This window comes from Echiichthys vipera (genome assembly GCF_963691815.1).
Source record: "Echiichthys vipera genome assembly, chromosome: 12".
Taxonomy (NCBI): Eukaryota; Metazoa; Chordata; class Actinopteri; order Perciformes; family Trachinidae; genus Echiichthys; species Echiichthys vipera.
The window spans coordinates 8,021,127-8,039,441 of NC_139837.1; the positions used below are offsets into that span (position 1 = coordinate 8,021,127).

At 41.1% G+C, this 18,315-nt stretch overlaps 1 protein-coding gene across 2 annotated transcripts in view; it reads left to right on the plus strand.

Moving 5' to 3' along the window:
• Window positions 1–3,216: 3,216 nt before the first annotated feature.
• LOC310954283 (apoptosis-stimulating of p53 protein 1-like) overlaps window positions 3,217–18,315 on the plus strand; it is a gene marked incomplete at its 5' end in the record, with an annotated part of 59,299 nt that continues 44,200 nt past the window's right edge. Inside the window, one exon of one of the 2 annotated variants that reach the window (XM_083923685.1) lies at window positions 3,217–3,284. In XM_083923685.1, coding sequence (XP_083779811.1) covers window positions 3,276–3,284 — 9 coding nt within the window. Of the gene's footprint in view, window positions 3,285–12,147; window positions 12,274–18,315 lie in introns of those variants that run through there. The other variant, XM_083923684.1, reaches the window with a different exon arrangement.

Genomic DNA, 18,315 nt, shown 5'->3' on the forward strand with positions numbered 1-18,315 from the left:
CCCGTGACCGATTTGTACCTGTTATTTATTTACTGATTTCACGGTGTTTCCTTGTGAAATGTCTGTCTGCTAGAAAATCCAAATCTAGCAGTCTCGTTGGAAAATTAAAGTGTTTAGTAATGTAACCGTTGCCTCTAGAAAATATTTCTAGAACAATGTGTCTTTCTGTCTTGTGAGTTGAACAAGGGGTTCTTCTTTATTTCACTGTCAAGCACTAGTGTACTAGTGTAGCACTGATCGGATCCACACTGAACACATAATCCAGAATACAGAATCAGGGTTCCTGCAGATCCTTAAAAAGCGGAAGTGGGATTTTACGATTCTTCTGACGTAATTGGTCTCAAATTGCAAAAATAATTGGTAACATTTAGTGTTTTAAATATTTTACAGAGCGCTGTAACATCACGATAGCAGAACCAACACAAAACTCATGTGTTTGCGGCCCGGGATATTTTTTTTTATTGTGAAATTGGTCTTAAATTGAATTTCTGGGGTCGTTAAAAAAAAAGTCTTGATTTTAACTTGCGGTAGGCTGTATCTATCTGATCAGAGGTCGACAACAGCGACATCACTGAGTTATTAAACCATGATGTCAGTGGAAAGCATGTTACATATTACTTAAAAAGCACTGAATTCATTCATCTAAAAACAAGGCCTCAACTGTTATTAAAATGTCTTAAATCAAACTATCAAAGGTCTGAAACTTTAACACAAGGGAAGTGGGATTTTACGATTCTTCTGACGTTGTAATTAGTCTCAAATTGCAAAAATAATTGGTAACATTTAGTGTTTTAAATATTTTACAGAACGCCGTAACATCACGATAGCAGAACCAACACAAAAGTCGACCCAGGACAATTTTCTTTATTGTGAAATTGGCCTTAAATTGAATTCCAGGGGTCGTTAAAAAAAAAAAAAGAAAGTCTTAAAAAGTCTTGAATTGAACTTGTGGTAGGCTGTAGGAATATCTATCTGATCAGAGGTCGACAACAGTGACATCACTGAGTTATTGAACCATGATGTCAGTGGAAAGCATGTTACATATTTCCTAAAATCACATCGTTGGTAATATATTTAGCTTAAGAAACTGCCAGGCTGCTTCCATATATACATAAAGGGCTGGAGCTGTAACATGGCAGCTGCCCGACGTGATGCTGAGCTTGACCTGACCTCAGTGAACCGTGCGTGCGTGTGTGTGCGTGCGTGTGTGCGTGCGTGTGTGCGTGACAGTGAGAGATTGCCTCTGGCTCTGGTGATGCTGTATGAATGTGGCCGTCGGGGTGGAGTGACAGCATCACATGGAGCCAATTCAAGGTTGATTGGTTTTATCGACCGACCCGACAACACGCACACGAACTAACCTTGAACAAAAGAGCCACAGTGAATGAACACAGCAAATACCCACGACGGGGTTTGAGACTTCAGTCTTCGGCACATATCTGAGGAAGTATGGACGGCGTTACCTTCGGTCATTGCTGCCTCTATTCATCTTCATGTCCACACAAAGAGACAGCTGACTGAATCTCACATCACATCCTGGAGCAGCTTTCAAATCAGATCAGTCAACTGAGGAGAAATAGGATTAGTGAGGTTGAGTTCATAGTTAGAGGAAAGCACAACATTTGATTTCCCTTCCGTGCTCAAATTAGGTTTTACGTTTTGAGCACAGTTATACAGTTACAATTAAAGTGCTTAAGGAGTGATAAAGCTGTGGAACATAGATTTAAACAATTAAACAGACACGAAAGAAAGAAAGAAAGCTAGGAGTTACTACTGAGTGTAGGGGGTTAATGCAAATTGGGAACAATAACTTTAGCCCCACACATTCCCAAATATGTCCACAAAATGCCAGTGTGTTCAGCTAACATTCATTTGACACCACTGATTTGTGCTTAGAGGTGGAGTTCAGATGTTTCCATGTTTAGCCTGGGTGCTGGAAGCTCCTGTGGACAGTAGAGGGCGATAACATCCTGCCAAATAGTGAACTTTACATAAAGTAATTTGAACTTTGCAGGTTAAAATGTGAAGAGGACCCTTTGTAAATCTTTTTAAATGTTTTTTTCAGGGGCATTGGACAGTGAATCCATTTCTGTTCTCAGGGTTGAACACATTACTACAACAACAACAACAACAACAACAACAACAACAACAACAATAATAATAAAGTCCTGCAGAACAGAGCGTCAAGACAAACAGATGTCAGCAAAGACACTCACTACTGTAATGTGCTGTTCTATATTATTATGGCTTGTACAACACACACACACACACACACACACACACACACACACACACACACACACACACACACACACACACACACACACACACACACACACACACACACACACACACACACACACACCCCCCCCGTCCTTGGCAGCAGAGGACAGCTCTGTGATAATCTGCTGAATATATGACAGCTGAACATTTCTAAGCTCGCTGTAGTGTGTGTGTGTGTGTGTGTGTGTGTGTGTGTGTGTGTGTGTGTGTGTGTGTGTGTGTGTGTGTGTGTGTGTGTGTGTGTGTGTGTGTGTGTGTGTGTGTGTGTGTGTGTGTGTGTGTGTGTGTGTGTGTGTGTGTGTGAAATAAATATGATCAACTTATCAGGAGTGTGTTTGAGTCACAAACCCTAAGTTGGGACACCGACTGTCGCTGCTCACGCGGCCGAGGGGGGGGCGTCCTCACTCAAAACAACCTGAATTAAAACCAGTGGAAACGAGCATTGATTCTTATATTAATGATTGTTCCACCAAATATTTTCCTTATACATTTCACTGAACCTGGAGGCTATTTATCGCGAGGAGGAGGAGGAGGAGCAGACCGGGGGCAGATGGGAGGGATGATCGGGACGGTGACCCAGTTCATCCTGCAGACCGGCTGCTGACTGAGCAAAGCATGAAAACCAGGGACATTCTCATAGTGAAACTACAACTGGTGTCTCCTGCTTTCTCACACTCAGTTGTTTTTCATCTTGCGGTGTAAAAAAAACAGTGTGTGTGTGTGTGAGAGAGTGTGAGAGAGAGGGAGAGGAAGGAAGAGGGAGGGATTGCAGGAAAGTGGACCGGAGCTGGAGTTCATTTTTTCTGAGCATCTGGATCTCGGTCTGAAAACAGAAGAAGAAGAAGAAGAAGAATCTGGATGTATGGAAACTTCCCAGAAACCGGAGGTGAAGACGGAAAATACACCTTAGAAGAAGAGTGGAGGACCGGGAAGAGGGGAGGAAGGAGGAGAAAGTTCTTTTTCTAACGGGACAGGAGGACAGAGCAGCGGGGATGTTGCCGGTGAGTTTGTATCAACCCGGGTGTGTTTCGTAGAAAATGTATCTCCATGGTGAACATGTGTAACACAATGACTGAATGACCGTTCAACTTCAAAGCTGCAGCTGTCCGACCGCAAAAACCGGACGTGGAGCTAAACGTCAGGCGGCATTTTTTAACTTAAAGACATTTTTTGATTTATATCTTCACTTTAAACACGTTTTTAGACATTCATTTAATAAACTAACACTTTTTTTGTATAAAGTTTGTCAGGTAATTGACATAATTGCGTATTCCACGTCAACAATGACTGAAAATGACTCAGAGGAAAGCAGAAACTTTGACCAAAGGAAGGTTTAATTTTGCTAAAAGTGGTGAAGGCATTAAGCTTCATGTCTAAATGTATTACATTACTTATAAAAAGCGAAAGTTGTCACCACCATTAAAACCCCGGGATGTATTAGATGTGTGGGCTGTATCAATTTACCATTAAAAATAAAACCAAACCGGAAGTTGTGCGTTCTGCTTTAAATAACCCCAACCATATGGGACTTGGTAAGAATAAGAGTATGTGTTTGAGCTCTTCATTAACAGTTATTTAGGCTACTAATAGGCAATGAAGGGACCCAGTGTGTGTGTGTGTGTGTGTGTGTGTGTGTGTGTGTGTGTGTGTGTGTGTGTGTGTGTGTGTGTGTGTGTGTGTGTGTGTGTGTGTGTGTGTGTGTGTGTGTGTGTGTGTGTGTGTGTGTGTGTGTGTGTGTGTGTGTGTGTGTGTGTGTGTGTGTGTGTGTGTGTGTTTGTGTGTTTTTGAAGAATATGAAAAAAATTAAATGATCAAAAGTCTTCAATCCAAATCAGTAAAAATGCCAATATTTTACAAATAACTGTTTTATATATTTCAGCCTGTTAGATGTGTTTCTAAACTCGATAGCAATCAAGTTAAACATTTCCCACAGTTTTAAGTTAAATAGTTAAATGAACTTAACTTTGAAAATGCTGCAAGTTGACTGATATACTGTATGCATATATGACAAGTTTGGATACCTCACATGTACACACTCTCCGTAGACCTCCTGTTTCTGCCAATGGATATTTGCATTTGTGCCTTTCGCTTATTTTGCATTAGACCTGCTCACAGTCACAAATGATACCATCACGTTCATCAATGAGGCTTTTATTTTGAAGGTTTCCTGATATTCTTGAAGTGTATTTGTGTGTTTAATGTAGTTGCTCGTCCATAATTGGTTGATATTTAAAAAAAACTATTTGGATTAAAAGTGATTTAAGAGAGTTTTTCTGAAGACATCATTTTGATTCATGATGAGTATAAAAGTGTCAGATGTCAGGAACACACACACAGTCTAATGTTTGCAGATCGTAGCCTACAGAATAAGGCTGAAACGTTTATTTATTTAAAATATCTGAATACGGTAGTTTCTACTTGCAAACCAAGAGAAGAATCAATAAATCAAATATTAATAATAATCATTATTCCTCTCTGTCTTCCTCTCACTTCTTCATTCTCTCTCTCTCTCTCTCTCTCTCTCTCTCTCTCTCTCTCTCTCTCTCTCTCTCTCTCTCTCTCTCTCTCTCTGACACACACACACACACTCACACGAACACTGAAAACACTACCCTGCTTTGTGCTTTGGGCTGCTGTCAGCTTCGGACAATGCACTGAAGATATAGAGATGTGTTTACTGCAGAGAAAGAGAGACAGAGAAACACTTCCACCTTGACCTTTGACCTCACCCTGAATATTATTCCTGGTTCAGGCCTTCCTTTTATGCTTTTCCCCCTCCACAGTACAGGGGGTTTTAGCTTCTACCATTGTCCACCCAGTGTTCACAGCTTTTTGACGTCCACTCCTGACTCCCCTTGGGAAAGGATTTGCTATCAACAAGTCTACTTAATTATTCACACTGCTGGGAAAACTGCATTGACTCCTTAAACACTTTCTTTACGGCTCTTTGCCCTCGCCTCTGCAAACACGGGGCAGTTCACATGACTGATGCAGCACACGCAAAACCGACCATGATATCATCTGGCAACGTCTTCTGAAATGTTGAGCAGCCAACACATATTTCCCCGGGTAGAGAGCTGGCAACGTTGCTGCCAACACTTTGATTTTCCATCAACAAATGAAGTAGACAATGCTAAATCATAACATGCCTGTCTGTCTTCTGGTCGGGTCGGCCCACCACTTTGATCCGCAATGAAATATCGCGTTTGTCTGGGGATCATCCGACCTTTTCTCTTGCTACACCATGAGGTTCACATTTGGGGTTGTGGGTGAAATGTCTCGACAACTGTACACATCCTCATGTATCCTTCAAGATTAACTGCGATTGCTTTAGTGACTTCCTGTGTCACGTTCACGGCTGTGGCTCAGTGGCAGAGCGGGTCGTCCTCGTTCGAGAGATCCGAGGTTCGATGTGTAAATGGTTAGATTAGATCAGGGGTGTCAAACTCAGGCCCGTGGGCCAAATCTGGACATTTGCAGTCTTTTTTTTTTAAGTAAAGAAAGATGAAAACACCACTAAAAGTGATGAAACAACTAAAAACAGATGAAAACACCACAAAAACATGACAAAACGACTAAAAACAGACGCAAAACACCACAAAAACATGACAAAATTACTAAAAACAGATGCAAAACACCACAAAAACATGACAAATTACTAAAAAAAACGGCCAAAAGAAAGATGGAGAACAAGGACCTGCACTGAAAAGGTTCAACGTTACACATCTGTAGAGAAGGAACACATGCACATCTGCAGTCTTTAGTTTTTTTTTTTTAAGTAAATATTGAGTTTGGGACACAACTTTGTCGCAGTTTTTAAATTTGGCCCACTGTGAATTGGAGTTTGACACCCCTGGATTAGATGGTATGTAGATGTCCACTGCCATCAGTGTGAATGTCTGTGTGAATGTGTGAATGGGTGAATGGGTGAATGTGACAAGTAGTGTGAAAGCGCCTTGAGTAGTCAGAAGGCTAGAAAGGCGCTATATAAGTACAAGTCCATTTACCATTTACGTTAACATACGGTCAAATTTGAATTGGTCTAATGATTTGGTCGATGAATCTCATGCATGTCAACCTCACTCTATGTTTCATCCTAATTATCAAACGTTAGCATGCTAACACCCTAAATGGTGACCATGATGAACATCACTGTATAATTTCTCAGCATGTTGGCATTGTCAGTTTGAGTGTGTTAGCATTCAGATGCTAGCATTTAGCTCTAAGCGGTGTTGTGTTTTTGGTTTACCAATCTTCATAAAGCTAACAAATTTAGCCGCATTATGAATGGACAGTTAACACTACAGCTGCCACAGTTGGTCATCTCTAAACAGCTTTTAACACTTAATAGCACACGCGTACAGTGGCAATGTAGCTGTGTTCAAAATCGTTCCCTCATTCACTCACCCTTTTATAGTGTTTATTAAATAGTGCACTATATAGGGAATGACCGATCGAGATTTTGGACACCGCACTTCTTCGTCTCCTCCAGGAAAACACGACCACATTGCATCATCGTATACAGGAGTAAAGTGAAGGGTACATCGTTTACACTCAAATTAGCTTTGCATTATGGGTATTTTATAGTGGACCTTATAGTAAATGTAATTATCCGCTCAAAAACAAAATGGCGAACACACTACATAGTGCACTATTTCTGTTGTGAGAAAGGTTTCGAACACAGCTATTGATGATCTTGTGGTCACCTTTTACAACCTATTTGCAATGGATCACCCCCCATATGAAAACATTTGGAAACGTTTGTTTTGAGGGTTGAAATAAAGTTAAGTTAACCCTAACATAAAATAATAGGTGGTAAATGGTTTCAATAATAGGCCTAAGTATTGAATTGTTGTTTGTCATTGAAAGTGATTGCAAAGGGATTTGTGGGAGGTTGTTCCAGAGACATACTTTGTAGAAAACATCCATGAACATAAACGATTCAGAGACATACACAGGAGGAGGTAGAGTACACTTCTTCAGATGTGTAAGGATCGTTCTTTTCTCAATGAGCTGGAAGCTCGTGCTTCACTGGTCACATGCAGTTCCTATAGAGACGCCACTGACTGATGTGTGTGTGTGTGTGTGTGTGTGTGTGTGTGTGTGTGTGTGTGTGTGTGTGTGTGTGTGTGTGTGTGTGTGTGTGTGTGTGTGTGTGTGTGTGTGTGTGTGTGTGTGTGTGTGTGTGTGTGTGTGTGTGTGTGTGTGTGTGTGTGTGTGTGTGTGTGTGTGTGTGTGTGTGTGTTTGGAAATGGGTGTGGGTGTGGGAGCTGGGGTGTCTGAAACGCAAATCACCTCCAGCTGTCACTGTGTTCTACTGTGTCTTACTCACACACACACACACACACACACACACACACACACACACACACACACACACACACACACACACACACACACACACGCGCACACACACACACACACACACACACACACACACACACTGCCCACTGCCAAAAGGAAAGTTGGTCTAACTTTAGTAGTTGTTTCTCTGACATCCTTTTCATTCAGCTTTAAGTATGGCCTTCAAACTAAATGTCTTCAAAGTATTTAGATATTTATTTGTTTATTTTATTTATAACCTTTATTTAGACCTGGGAATATATTGAGCAGCAACCTCATTTGCAATATAGTCGAGGCAAAAACACAAAACATTGGAGGACAAGGGCATATATATACTGTATATACATTATATTTGATTTAATATAGTTTTATCACTATCAATCTGATGTCAGAGCTATACCAAACCACGCAATAGCATAATTTTGTTGGTGATCATTGTGATTTAAGAACATGATTAAAGCTCATTCTATTCATCATACGTTGCTCTATAGATAGATAGATAACTTTATTTATCCCCGAGGGGAAATTAGGTCATCGTAGCAGTGGTTTGACACGGTAACAGAACACGGTATGTAACAGTAACAGCATTAACATTTCCTATAGCATTAAGTTTTCCTATAAACTGTAATGCACCACAGACTCATCAGTCTGTTCAAAGAGTGCTACTACACGTCTCACTCCATATTTAAACTTGTAAATCCCTCCAGTTTATGAGCAGGTGTCCCTTGAGGCTGCCTCGCTGGAAGGACAGTACGGCTGAGCTATTTTCTCCTCAGTGTGTAATACTTTCCTAATTTCGCTCGATGCACTGGCTGTGTCTTCATGTGTGGTATTTAAATGGCACCGGTTTCCTTCACTCCCACTCTAGCTGCTCTACCCTCCCATGATGCATCATTAACCAGCGAGCAGACCGTGGTTTGATTGATGATGTCTCAGAAATCAAATTTAGATTGCGTGGGCTTCCACCAGCTGTTCTTAAATAATCTTCCTGATTTCATTGAGAACCAAAGAACAAAAAGTTCAGGTGTAGCCCGAGATCTTGAAAAAGGAAATGTAATTTATTTAAGGAACTGCAGCAAACAAATAGGACGAGACAGGACAATGGACTTGGAAAAAAAAACAAAAGCCTCTGGGCAGATGGAAGAATTCACTCCCAGTAGGAGAACTCTCCCTAAAATGGTTGGCACAGCAGGTATAAGCACGCTGCACCCCAGATCCCAACACAGTCCATCATCATTTAAATGATTTACCAGCACAAACAAAAAGGCTGCAGCAGCCTGAGCAGTATCCAGTCACAAAATAGACACCAAAATTACATTTTCAATAACATTTTAACATGTAGATGTGTTTGTACGCTTGTTTAGAGCACATTATATAGAGAGCAGAAGGCGTGACATCACACTCTCGCTATCCTATGAACCACTAGCTTCTGTAACTCAATGCAATCTCACTTGCAGCATTTATTTAATTCCGTCTCTGCAGAAATAAAGTGTCATCCCGGGGTTTACTTTGCGTGTTCTGAGACAGATTGGCTCCACTAAAGCAGTTGCTGTTAGAAATGAAAACCTTTGGGATTTTAATAAAGTTAACTGTGTTAGCATGCAAAAGAAACTACTGCTCCCGTGAAAATTTAACAAAGCAAACTATAATTACTAACGTGGTTTTTATCCACATTATTTGTTTGTTTTTTTCAATCACTGCAAGCGTTCTTCACTTCAGCAGCTACAACACAAACGGTCTGTGGTGAAGCGGAGCGCGGCGTATTTCTCAGAGTTGGCAGTTCAGTGTGCTGAGATTGCACCGAATCATTCTGACGTAATTTGAACTTACTTTACTTAACTTACTTTTTACTTACTGTACTTGAAACTTATGCGGTTAAAATATGATCATGTAAAAATAATTAGGGAAGGGAATAAATAGGGAGTGGTGGTCATGGCATTTTACACAAGTAGAGAAAAAAATGTATCAAATAAAGTACTCTATAGGTACCGGTGTCACTTTAAGGGTACTGGTACTGGTATTGATACTGGTATTGTAATTCCCTTAACAATACCAAGCCCTACTGCGACCCTTCAACTCATTCATTGATGCTCAAGGACTTTTAGGAAGTGGTGTTTGTTATAGGTGGCCAAAAAGAAACATTGAGTAAACAATAATAGATCCTTTAGATCCTGCTGCGCCAGTGTGTTTTGTGCCAGAATGTCCATGGTTGTTCTTTCTTTTGATTCCCAGGAAGCAGCACTCAGACTTTAGAAGAGGAGGGAAAGCGGGATGACATGACGTCACCTAGGCGACATGAAGTGTAGTCATTCTCATTTTAGTTTTTTTTCCAGAGCCTTTCACTGAACAATCGAACAATAAACTGTCAAACTCTTTAAATTTAATTCCACAAACATCATATGTGTAATCCAGGACGGCTAATGTGTGTGTGTGTGTGTGTGTGTGTGTGTGTGTGTGTGTGTGTGTGTGTGTGTGTGTGTGTGTGTGTGTGTGTGTGTGTGTGTGTGTGTGTGTGTGTGTGTGTGTGTGTGTGTGTGTGTGTGTGTGTGTGTGTGTGTGTGTGTGTGTGTGTGTGTGTGTGTGTGTGTGTGTGTGTGTGTGTGTGTGTGTGTGTGTGTGTGTGTGTGTGTGAGAGAGACAGCTCTTCTGCCAGCATACCTTCTGTGTCCTTTCTATGTGTGTGTGTGTGACAGTGCAGTCATGCTGCAGTATATCAGTGTAGCCTTTCTAATCTCTCCCCTCCAACATCACTCCTGCTGTTTCTGGGCAGCTTCACTCCACACCTCTGTACCCAACCAATATAAACACACACAGATATATTTATGATATCATATTAACGCTGAAACTTGTGTTGATATTTAGAATATAAAGATGGAAGCAGTGTCCTCATGGTTATTTTAAGGTACATTCCTCACGTCTAGCCTCATTGCTGGTGGCCATGTCTGTTAGTAATTGTCTGAGAAACATATATTATTAACTTTGTTATTTGAACGATCAGCTTGAAGTGTACAGGGATTAAATAAAAGCACAGTTAAAGAGCATGGTTAGAAGTTCTGCTAATTATTTCCTACAATATACTCAGGCATAATTATGACAGTTACATAAACAAAAACAGCTCCGAAATCATACGTGTATAAGTAGATGTTAAACAAAGTACCTTAATATGGCTCAGTGCTGTGCCATTAAGGATTTTGTAAGTGAAGTTGTCAGTGTTGACCCTCAGTGACCCGGCCGGCTCCGGCTCTGCTGGACTCAAGGCTAAAAAAGAAAATGTTGGCATCTGAACGTCTGGGACTTTTTAAGACTTGTCACATCTGTTGTCACATGCTCGAACTAATCAAGCAGTTAGTTGTTAAATGATCTACATAATGTCTGACGGTGTGTAAACTATTGCAGGAAAATATACGTTATTAAGTGGAAGGTGTTGTCAGGCAAGAAAAGGTTCAAGGAGCACTTTAGCTGTTATGTCTACAGTGGCTGTGAGCTGCACTAATGCTGGCCACATTAGATACAAATATATAGATAAAAGTATGGCAATATAAACATTTGAGCATGAACAGATTGGACACCTTATCTCAAGCGTTACACCACCTCTTGACTGAAAAATCCAAGTATTTAAGTTAATTTTGTTCAGATGAACACCGTCATGAGGAACTAAATGGACTTTGTAAATTGTAAATGGACTTATATAGAGCCTTTCTAGGCTTCTGATTACTCAAGGCGCTTTCACAGTGACACATTCACCCATTCACACTGATGGCAGTGGACATCTACATACCATCTAAAATAATGTAACCATTCACACCACATTTACACACCCATGCACAGCACAAGGAGCAATTCGGGGTTCAGTGTCTTGCCCAAGGACACTTCAACATGTGGACCGGGGGAGGTGGGGATCAAACCGCCAATCTCTCGAATGGAGGACGACCCACTCTCTCACTGAGTCACAGTCGCCCAGAAAATGAATGTATCAAATAAATAAATGTTTCAACTGTTAGACAACCTTAAACAAAGTCACTTCTATAGTGACAGGGAAACTGATCCATGAGACTGATGAGTAAAACCCTCCCACTGGACTCAAATGATTTTTATGCCCCCCCCCTTAAAAGAGAAGCATCATGTCAGAGGTGGGCCGCGTTTATGGACCATATCAGATTTGTAATAAAAAACAGCTCAATGTCACCGTCCACTCCCACTCCCAGGCATAAAAAGTGTCCAGATTCTCATTCTTATCAGCCATCATCCTCTCCCCCTCACCCTTTCTCCCTCCCCTTATTTACTGAAAGTCGACTCCCTCCCTCCCCTCCTCCCTGACTGACACACTTATATTTGTATTTCCTACCCTTGCGCGCACACACACACACACACTTTGACATTCACGCATGTCAAACACTCCTACAAAGACACCACTTAATCTATCTGACTGACACCGCTAATTATCGAAATACCAAAACACACACATGCACACGCGCGTACGCAAACACACCGATGTGTGTGTTATTGGCCGATGGTTTTCCAATGAAGCGTTTCTTTGGGCTGGTGTTGGAGCGACTAGTGGTTGTGTCTAAGAACCTCAAACTGAGTCAATGCAGGAAACAGAAGAAGAAGAAGAAGAAGCTCAGAACCAGGAAAGCCAAACCATCGGTGAGTGAGCCGCACAAGAGCTCCACTGTGTTTGGACTCAAATATGTTTATATATCACCAAAGGCTGGTATTTGAATTAGTGTGGTGTTTTTTATGTACTGTACCAACAAATGAACATTACAGTGAGTGTGTGTTTACTGTTTAGCATCAGGCAGGCGCAGAGTGAACTGGGCTGGGGTTTTAGTGCAGAGGATGTATGCCAGCCGCGGTGCAACCCCCTAAAATGCCCCGGAGTAACTCATAAAATGAGCATTGATGTGGTTTTTGCAGCAGACACACTAACAGGGGAAGACTAGGCTGTTTGTCACTCTTGCCTGTCTCACCCTGACTATCTCTTTCTCCCTCTCTAATGCCTAAAATAGCCCGAGTCACTCCATTCAACACCAGGGGCAATTTAGGAACCACAACTTAATCTGCCTCTTGAGTGTGTTATGTTTTCCTGAATCCTGTTTGCAGATAGAAGTCACGCTTATTGTGACTTCATTATGATCAGAACCGAACTGCACTCGTGTCTTTATGTCGTGTCTCCCGAAACATTGTGAGGTTGCTGTTGTAAACGATGGAGGAGGAAGTATTTGGAGTAAAAAAGTACTAATACCACAGTGTGGAAATACTCTGATACAAGTGAAGCCCTGCGTTGAAAATGTAACTTTAGCAAAAGTGTGTAATATCATCAGGAAAAGGTACTGCGAGTATTGAAAGTTAAAGGACTAAATGCAGAGAAATGGCCTCTGTGACTGATTGATATTATATATTATATTTTTAGATAATTATTTTTAGTATTAATGTATTTGTGTTGGTGATGTGGTGGTTAGCACTGTCGCCTCACAGCGAGAAGGTTCCAGGTTCGCATCCCGGCCTGGACCTTTCTGTGTGGAGTTTGCATGTTCTCCCTGTGTCTGCGTGGGTTTTCTCCGGGTTCTCCGGTTTCCTCCCACAGTCCAAAGACGTGCAGGTGTTCGGTTCATTGATGACTCTTAATTGCCCGTAGGTGTGAATGGTTGTCTGTCTCTGTTTGTCTCTATGTGCCCTGTGATGGACTGGCGTCCTGTCCAGGGTGGACCCCGCTTCACGCCCGATGTCAGCTGGGATCGGCTCAAGCCCCCCGCGACCCCGACCCGGGATAAGCGGTTGAAGATGAATGAATGAATTTGTGTTAAAGCAGGATTTCACAGTTGTGGTTGGTTGAGGTGGAGCTCTGCATTGTGGGATAATCTGCTGATTATTTCAATTAATCGATTGTTTTGTTTGTATGAATTCTGAAAATAATGAGAGATGCCATCACAATTACCCAGAGGGATAAAATGACACCGTCGCAAAGTTTGTTTTGTCCCACCAATAGTCCACCCCTCAACATTATTAAAAAGAAATTAAGATAATTAAATTATGAAGCGGCAGATCTTCACATTTGAGAAGCTGTAACCATGAATTATTTGCCATCTTTGTATTAAAAATGCAGATGATCGAAATATTTCAATAATAATAATTGTCAATTCATTTTCTGTCAATTGACTAATAGATTAATCAACTATTTATTGAACTTTTGTACGACTATTGTGGTTTTTCATGCAAAAACCTGAATCTGTAGAGTCTCAGATAAATGTAGCGTAGAGTCAAGTAAAGTAAAGAGTAAAAAGTTACATTTCTTTCTTCTTAAATGTCATGGAGTTGAAGTAGAAAGTGGCAAGAAAATGAAAGTTTCAAGTAAAATACAAGTACTTTAAATTTGTACTTAATTACAGTACTTCAAGATTCAAGATTTCAAGATTCAAGAAGCTTTATTTATCCCGAGGGAAATTATTTTGCAACAGTTTCGATACAAAGGAGGAAAAGGATCAGAGTAACAATAAGCATAAAACATAAATCAAATCAAAATAAAGCTAATGTCAGATAAATCAAGCAATGAACCAAGTGTGACAGAGTGCAACAGACGTCGTGGTTAAGCGTAGGTATATACAATATACAACAATACGCAGCGTGCAGTTTAGCAGCAGATTGAAATAAAATAAGTACAAACTAGATAAGTGAGAAGGAGCGATAAGTTATAAGTGTTAAAAATGTTAAAAATGTAGCAGCATGTCCTACAGAACTCAGTGACAGTATGGCACAGTGGAGTGTAGCAGCATTTCGTACTTAAGTCAGTTACAGTAAACCACAGTGAAATGTAGCAGCATGTCCTAAAGCACAGTAAGTGTAGCAGCAGATAGTTACAGTACCATTAATAAATAAATAAAGTGATGTAGTGGTGGTATAAAGTGACAGTGTCGTATAGCAGCATTACTTACTGAAGTAAGTGACAGTACAACTGAATAAAGTACAACTGAATAAAGTGATGCAGTGATGGTATAAAGTGACAAAGTGACATTTTCAGGATACAGTGTCTCCACTGTTCCTTACCTGACCGGGGGGAGATGAATTATAAAGTTAAATTATAAAGTTGTACTTTAATGTAATTATAAAGTACTTGAGTACATACTTAGTTATGTACCGGCCGACACTGATTATCTGATATGTTCTGTTGTGTTTTGTGATTAAGCATGCATAGATATACGTACATGCATGATCAGTCTGTGTTTTGTTTTCTATATAAATTCAATGTATTATTACTTCTGTCTGTTACTTGTACAGACGTACTGTAATAGGAAACCTATATGCTGGTCATGGTAGAGTAGCCATCAAACAGCAATATAAGGTTTGGTGCTTTAACTCTGACCTGCTTTTGACCCACATAGTCTGGTCTATCTATAGAGAGCTTTTGGGTGAATATACACTATTGTAATCTACACTGCAGCGGCCATGTTGGAAATCCACACTGGGTGAACAGTTAACAGCAGAATCTAAAATGAATTGGGAGGAACGATGTTTGGCTGCTTTGGTTTCAAACTGTTTTACTGGGACACCTGAACGGAGCCATAATCGGTGGATTGCTTACTCCAGGTAGGGAATGAGTCCTTACCCCAAGTGAAGGAGTTCAAGTACCTCGGGATCATGTTCATGAGTGAGGGGACGATGGAGCGTGAGTTTGGCCGGAGAATCGGAGCAGCGGGGGCGGTGTTGCAGTCGCTCTACCGCACCGTTGTGACGAAAAGAGAGCTGAGCCGGAAGGTTAAGCGGTTGAAGATGAGATGAGATGAGATGAGATGAGACCTGAACAGAACAGAGCCTTTGTCAATGTTAGTAGTAGTCTCTAACAGGATAGGAACGTAGAACCTGTAGGCTTCGGGACAAGATTTAGGTAGTGGAAGTGGTTTGGTTTCCGTTTGTAGTCTGATTGGTATTGACCGATAACGTTTGAGGAGGCTTTGGCTGCGTACGGATAAACAGTCAGTGTGGAGAGCAAACGAGGCCTTAGTCATATTCACATTACTATAGATATTTTTTATAGTTACTGTTACTCTTTGGTTGCTTGCATCTCTGGAAGTGTGTCTGTCTCTCTGTCTTTGTCTTTCTCTCTTTCTCTCTCCTTTTCTTCCTCCCCAACCGGTGCAGACAGATGTCCGTCCTCCACAGAGCTGGGTCTGTCTGATGTTCCTGTCTGTTATAGGGAAGGTTTTCGTTGCCACCGTACTCTACGGGGGAATTATTGGGGTCACAATTAAGTCATAGTGTGGTCTTTACCTACTCTGTAAAGTGTCCTGAGATAACTTTTGTTATGATTTGACACTGTAAATAAAATTGAATTGAATTAAATTGAAGGCATTGACTGTCGTTCAATCCTGGGACGGCTATCGTGAGACGCTGGTTTCGATTTTCATTATCTTTTGGTTATTTTCCATCTGCGTTCAGACGCCGTCTCTCAGCTCTGACTCAGTTCTTGCGTCTCAAGTTGCTAATTGGACGTTAAACAATGAAGGAAGGAAGTGGTGGCCCGGATATCCGCAGGCTGCACAGGAATACCCAAAGATCCCAGAGGCTTAATTGTCATAAGACCGACAGCCGATGGGTTCTGAGATTGTGTTTTTAGTAACACCTGTACTTCTCTTTACTACACGTGTCAACATAGGTGCCTATATACATGGATAAAGAATCATTTAACAATTATCAATTCGGATTGGTTGTGTATAGATAGTTTTGGTTTCTAGGTTCAGCTGCACAATATGTTCTAGCAGCTAATCAATAGTTTGAAGTAGGAGAAGTCATTTGAGCTAAACTCCTTTAATGATTAGTACAGCAATAAATTGGGATAAAAGGCAATGAACTTTAGACATCCGCACACGGACAAAGCAGCTCATTTACAGTACAAAAGGTAAACCGCAGGGGTGGGAATTAGAAACTGGCCCGAATCGTATGTCCTTGAGTAAGATACTGCACTGAAACCCAAAATACTCCCAATAAATGAGGCCACTTCCTCGCATGGTTCCTCTGCCACTGTGTGTGTGTGCGTGTGCGCGCGTGTGTGTGTGTGTGTGTGTGTGCGTGTGCGTGTGCGTGTGCGTGTGTGTGTGTGTGTGTGTGTGTGTGTGTGTGCGCGCGTCCAGATCAGTGATTTCTGGTGCGACCCCTTTCTTCCTGCTATTGATGTAGTTCTGTGATAGAGCATACAACCACAGCAGGGGTAGGGTTTCTGGGTCCATTTACTTCTTTCCAGAGTTTAAAACAGGATTCTACCAAAGATGTGTAACATACATGTGTCTTGCTCTCTGTCCATTATACCCAATATGTTTAACACAGCTGTTTGGTAGGTAGGTTGTTAGGCTATTAATTCTGTTTCTAATGAGACAAAATAAAGAATGTTTCTTTGGAAATGACAAATTACCTCTGAAAGGGATAGTTTATGTTAAAGTGGGGTTGTATGAGGTATTTTTCCGTAGTCAGTGTATTACCTTTCTGGCTCACCAGATGTACAGTGTTGGGATAAAGCCTGACACCCTTCTGCCCTGACACCCTGTCGTATCTATCATGCAATAGCACTGTTGACGCATCTGATGCTTAGTGCAGCCCAATCGTTTGTGATTGCTTTAAAGAAATGCTAACAACCCCGGGCGTTTTTTTAAAATGTATTCATTGTGTGACTTTGGTTTTTAAAGTAAATTTACCGAAGTCACTCACTAAAACAAACAAACTAACCCTCGCCACAGCTGCGATCACACCTGCCTCCCATCGTCTGTAGGTCTACTGTAGTACCTCATAAAACCACATTTTTACTGTAGCACCTCTTTTTCATGCATCTAAACTTTTCCACCTTTACTCACCGACCCATTACCTCTACTGGACCTCTATGATGAAGCCTTATATTAGAACACCTGTAGCGTGACTGCAGAGACGCGACATGCTTGCAAAATGACTGTGAGTGCTGCATTTGTAGTGATATTTTCCCAGGGACTAACTTGTTGATATCTGCCGCTCTGAATGATTCCATTATATAAAACAGCCTTTCATCTGCCGGCAGTCCTCCGGTGGCACAAATGCTGTTTCCTACCATGTAAAACAGAAACATTTCAGCCCTCGTGAGGCCAAGATTAGCCTACTTTAAATGATTTGTGGACGAGTAAAACCCTTGCTGTGTCTGCAGGGTTTGCATGCGTGTTTTTATGTTTGTCTAATCCAAGCATTAGAGAATTTGCCCAGTCTGTCTGCATGCAACTAGAGATTACTTCACATGATCTGGGACAGGTGTATGGAATACTGTGGATTAGTGTACAGTATATATTTTGAATGTGTTTCAGCTTTTGTGTGTGGACAGTGGACACTCTTACGTGCGTGTGTGTGTGAGAGAGAGAGAGAGAGAGAGGGCAACGTTGAGATTAAAAGTGTATCTGTAACAGTGTGTGTGTCTGTGTGTTGCTATCCCAGATTACCCTAAATTTATCTCCCAACTGCTGACTGACTATCTGACGTGACATCACCAGTGGCATTGGCAATGACATCACTGGTGATGACACAGGATGTCCTTTTCTGATTGCTATTTTAATCTTTTGGCTGCAGAGTTCGGAGGATTTGATAACAAAATGATTTCCGAGAGGATCATCGAAGTCATATATTGCTTTTTTCAGAAATGTTGAAAATGATAAATCAAGCTCAAAGCTGCATAGTAATACATGT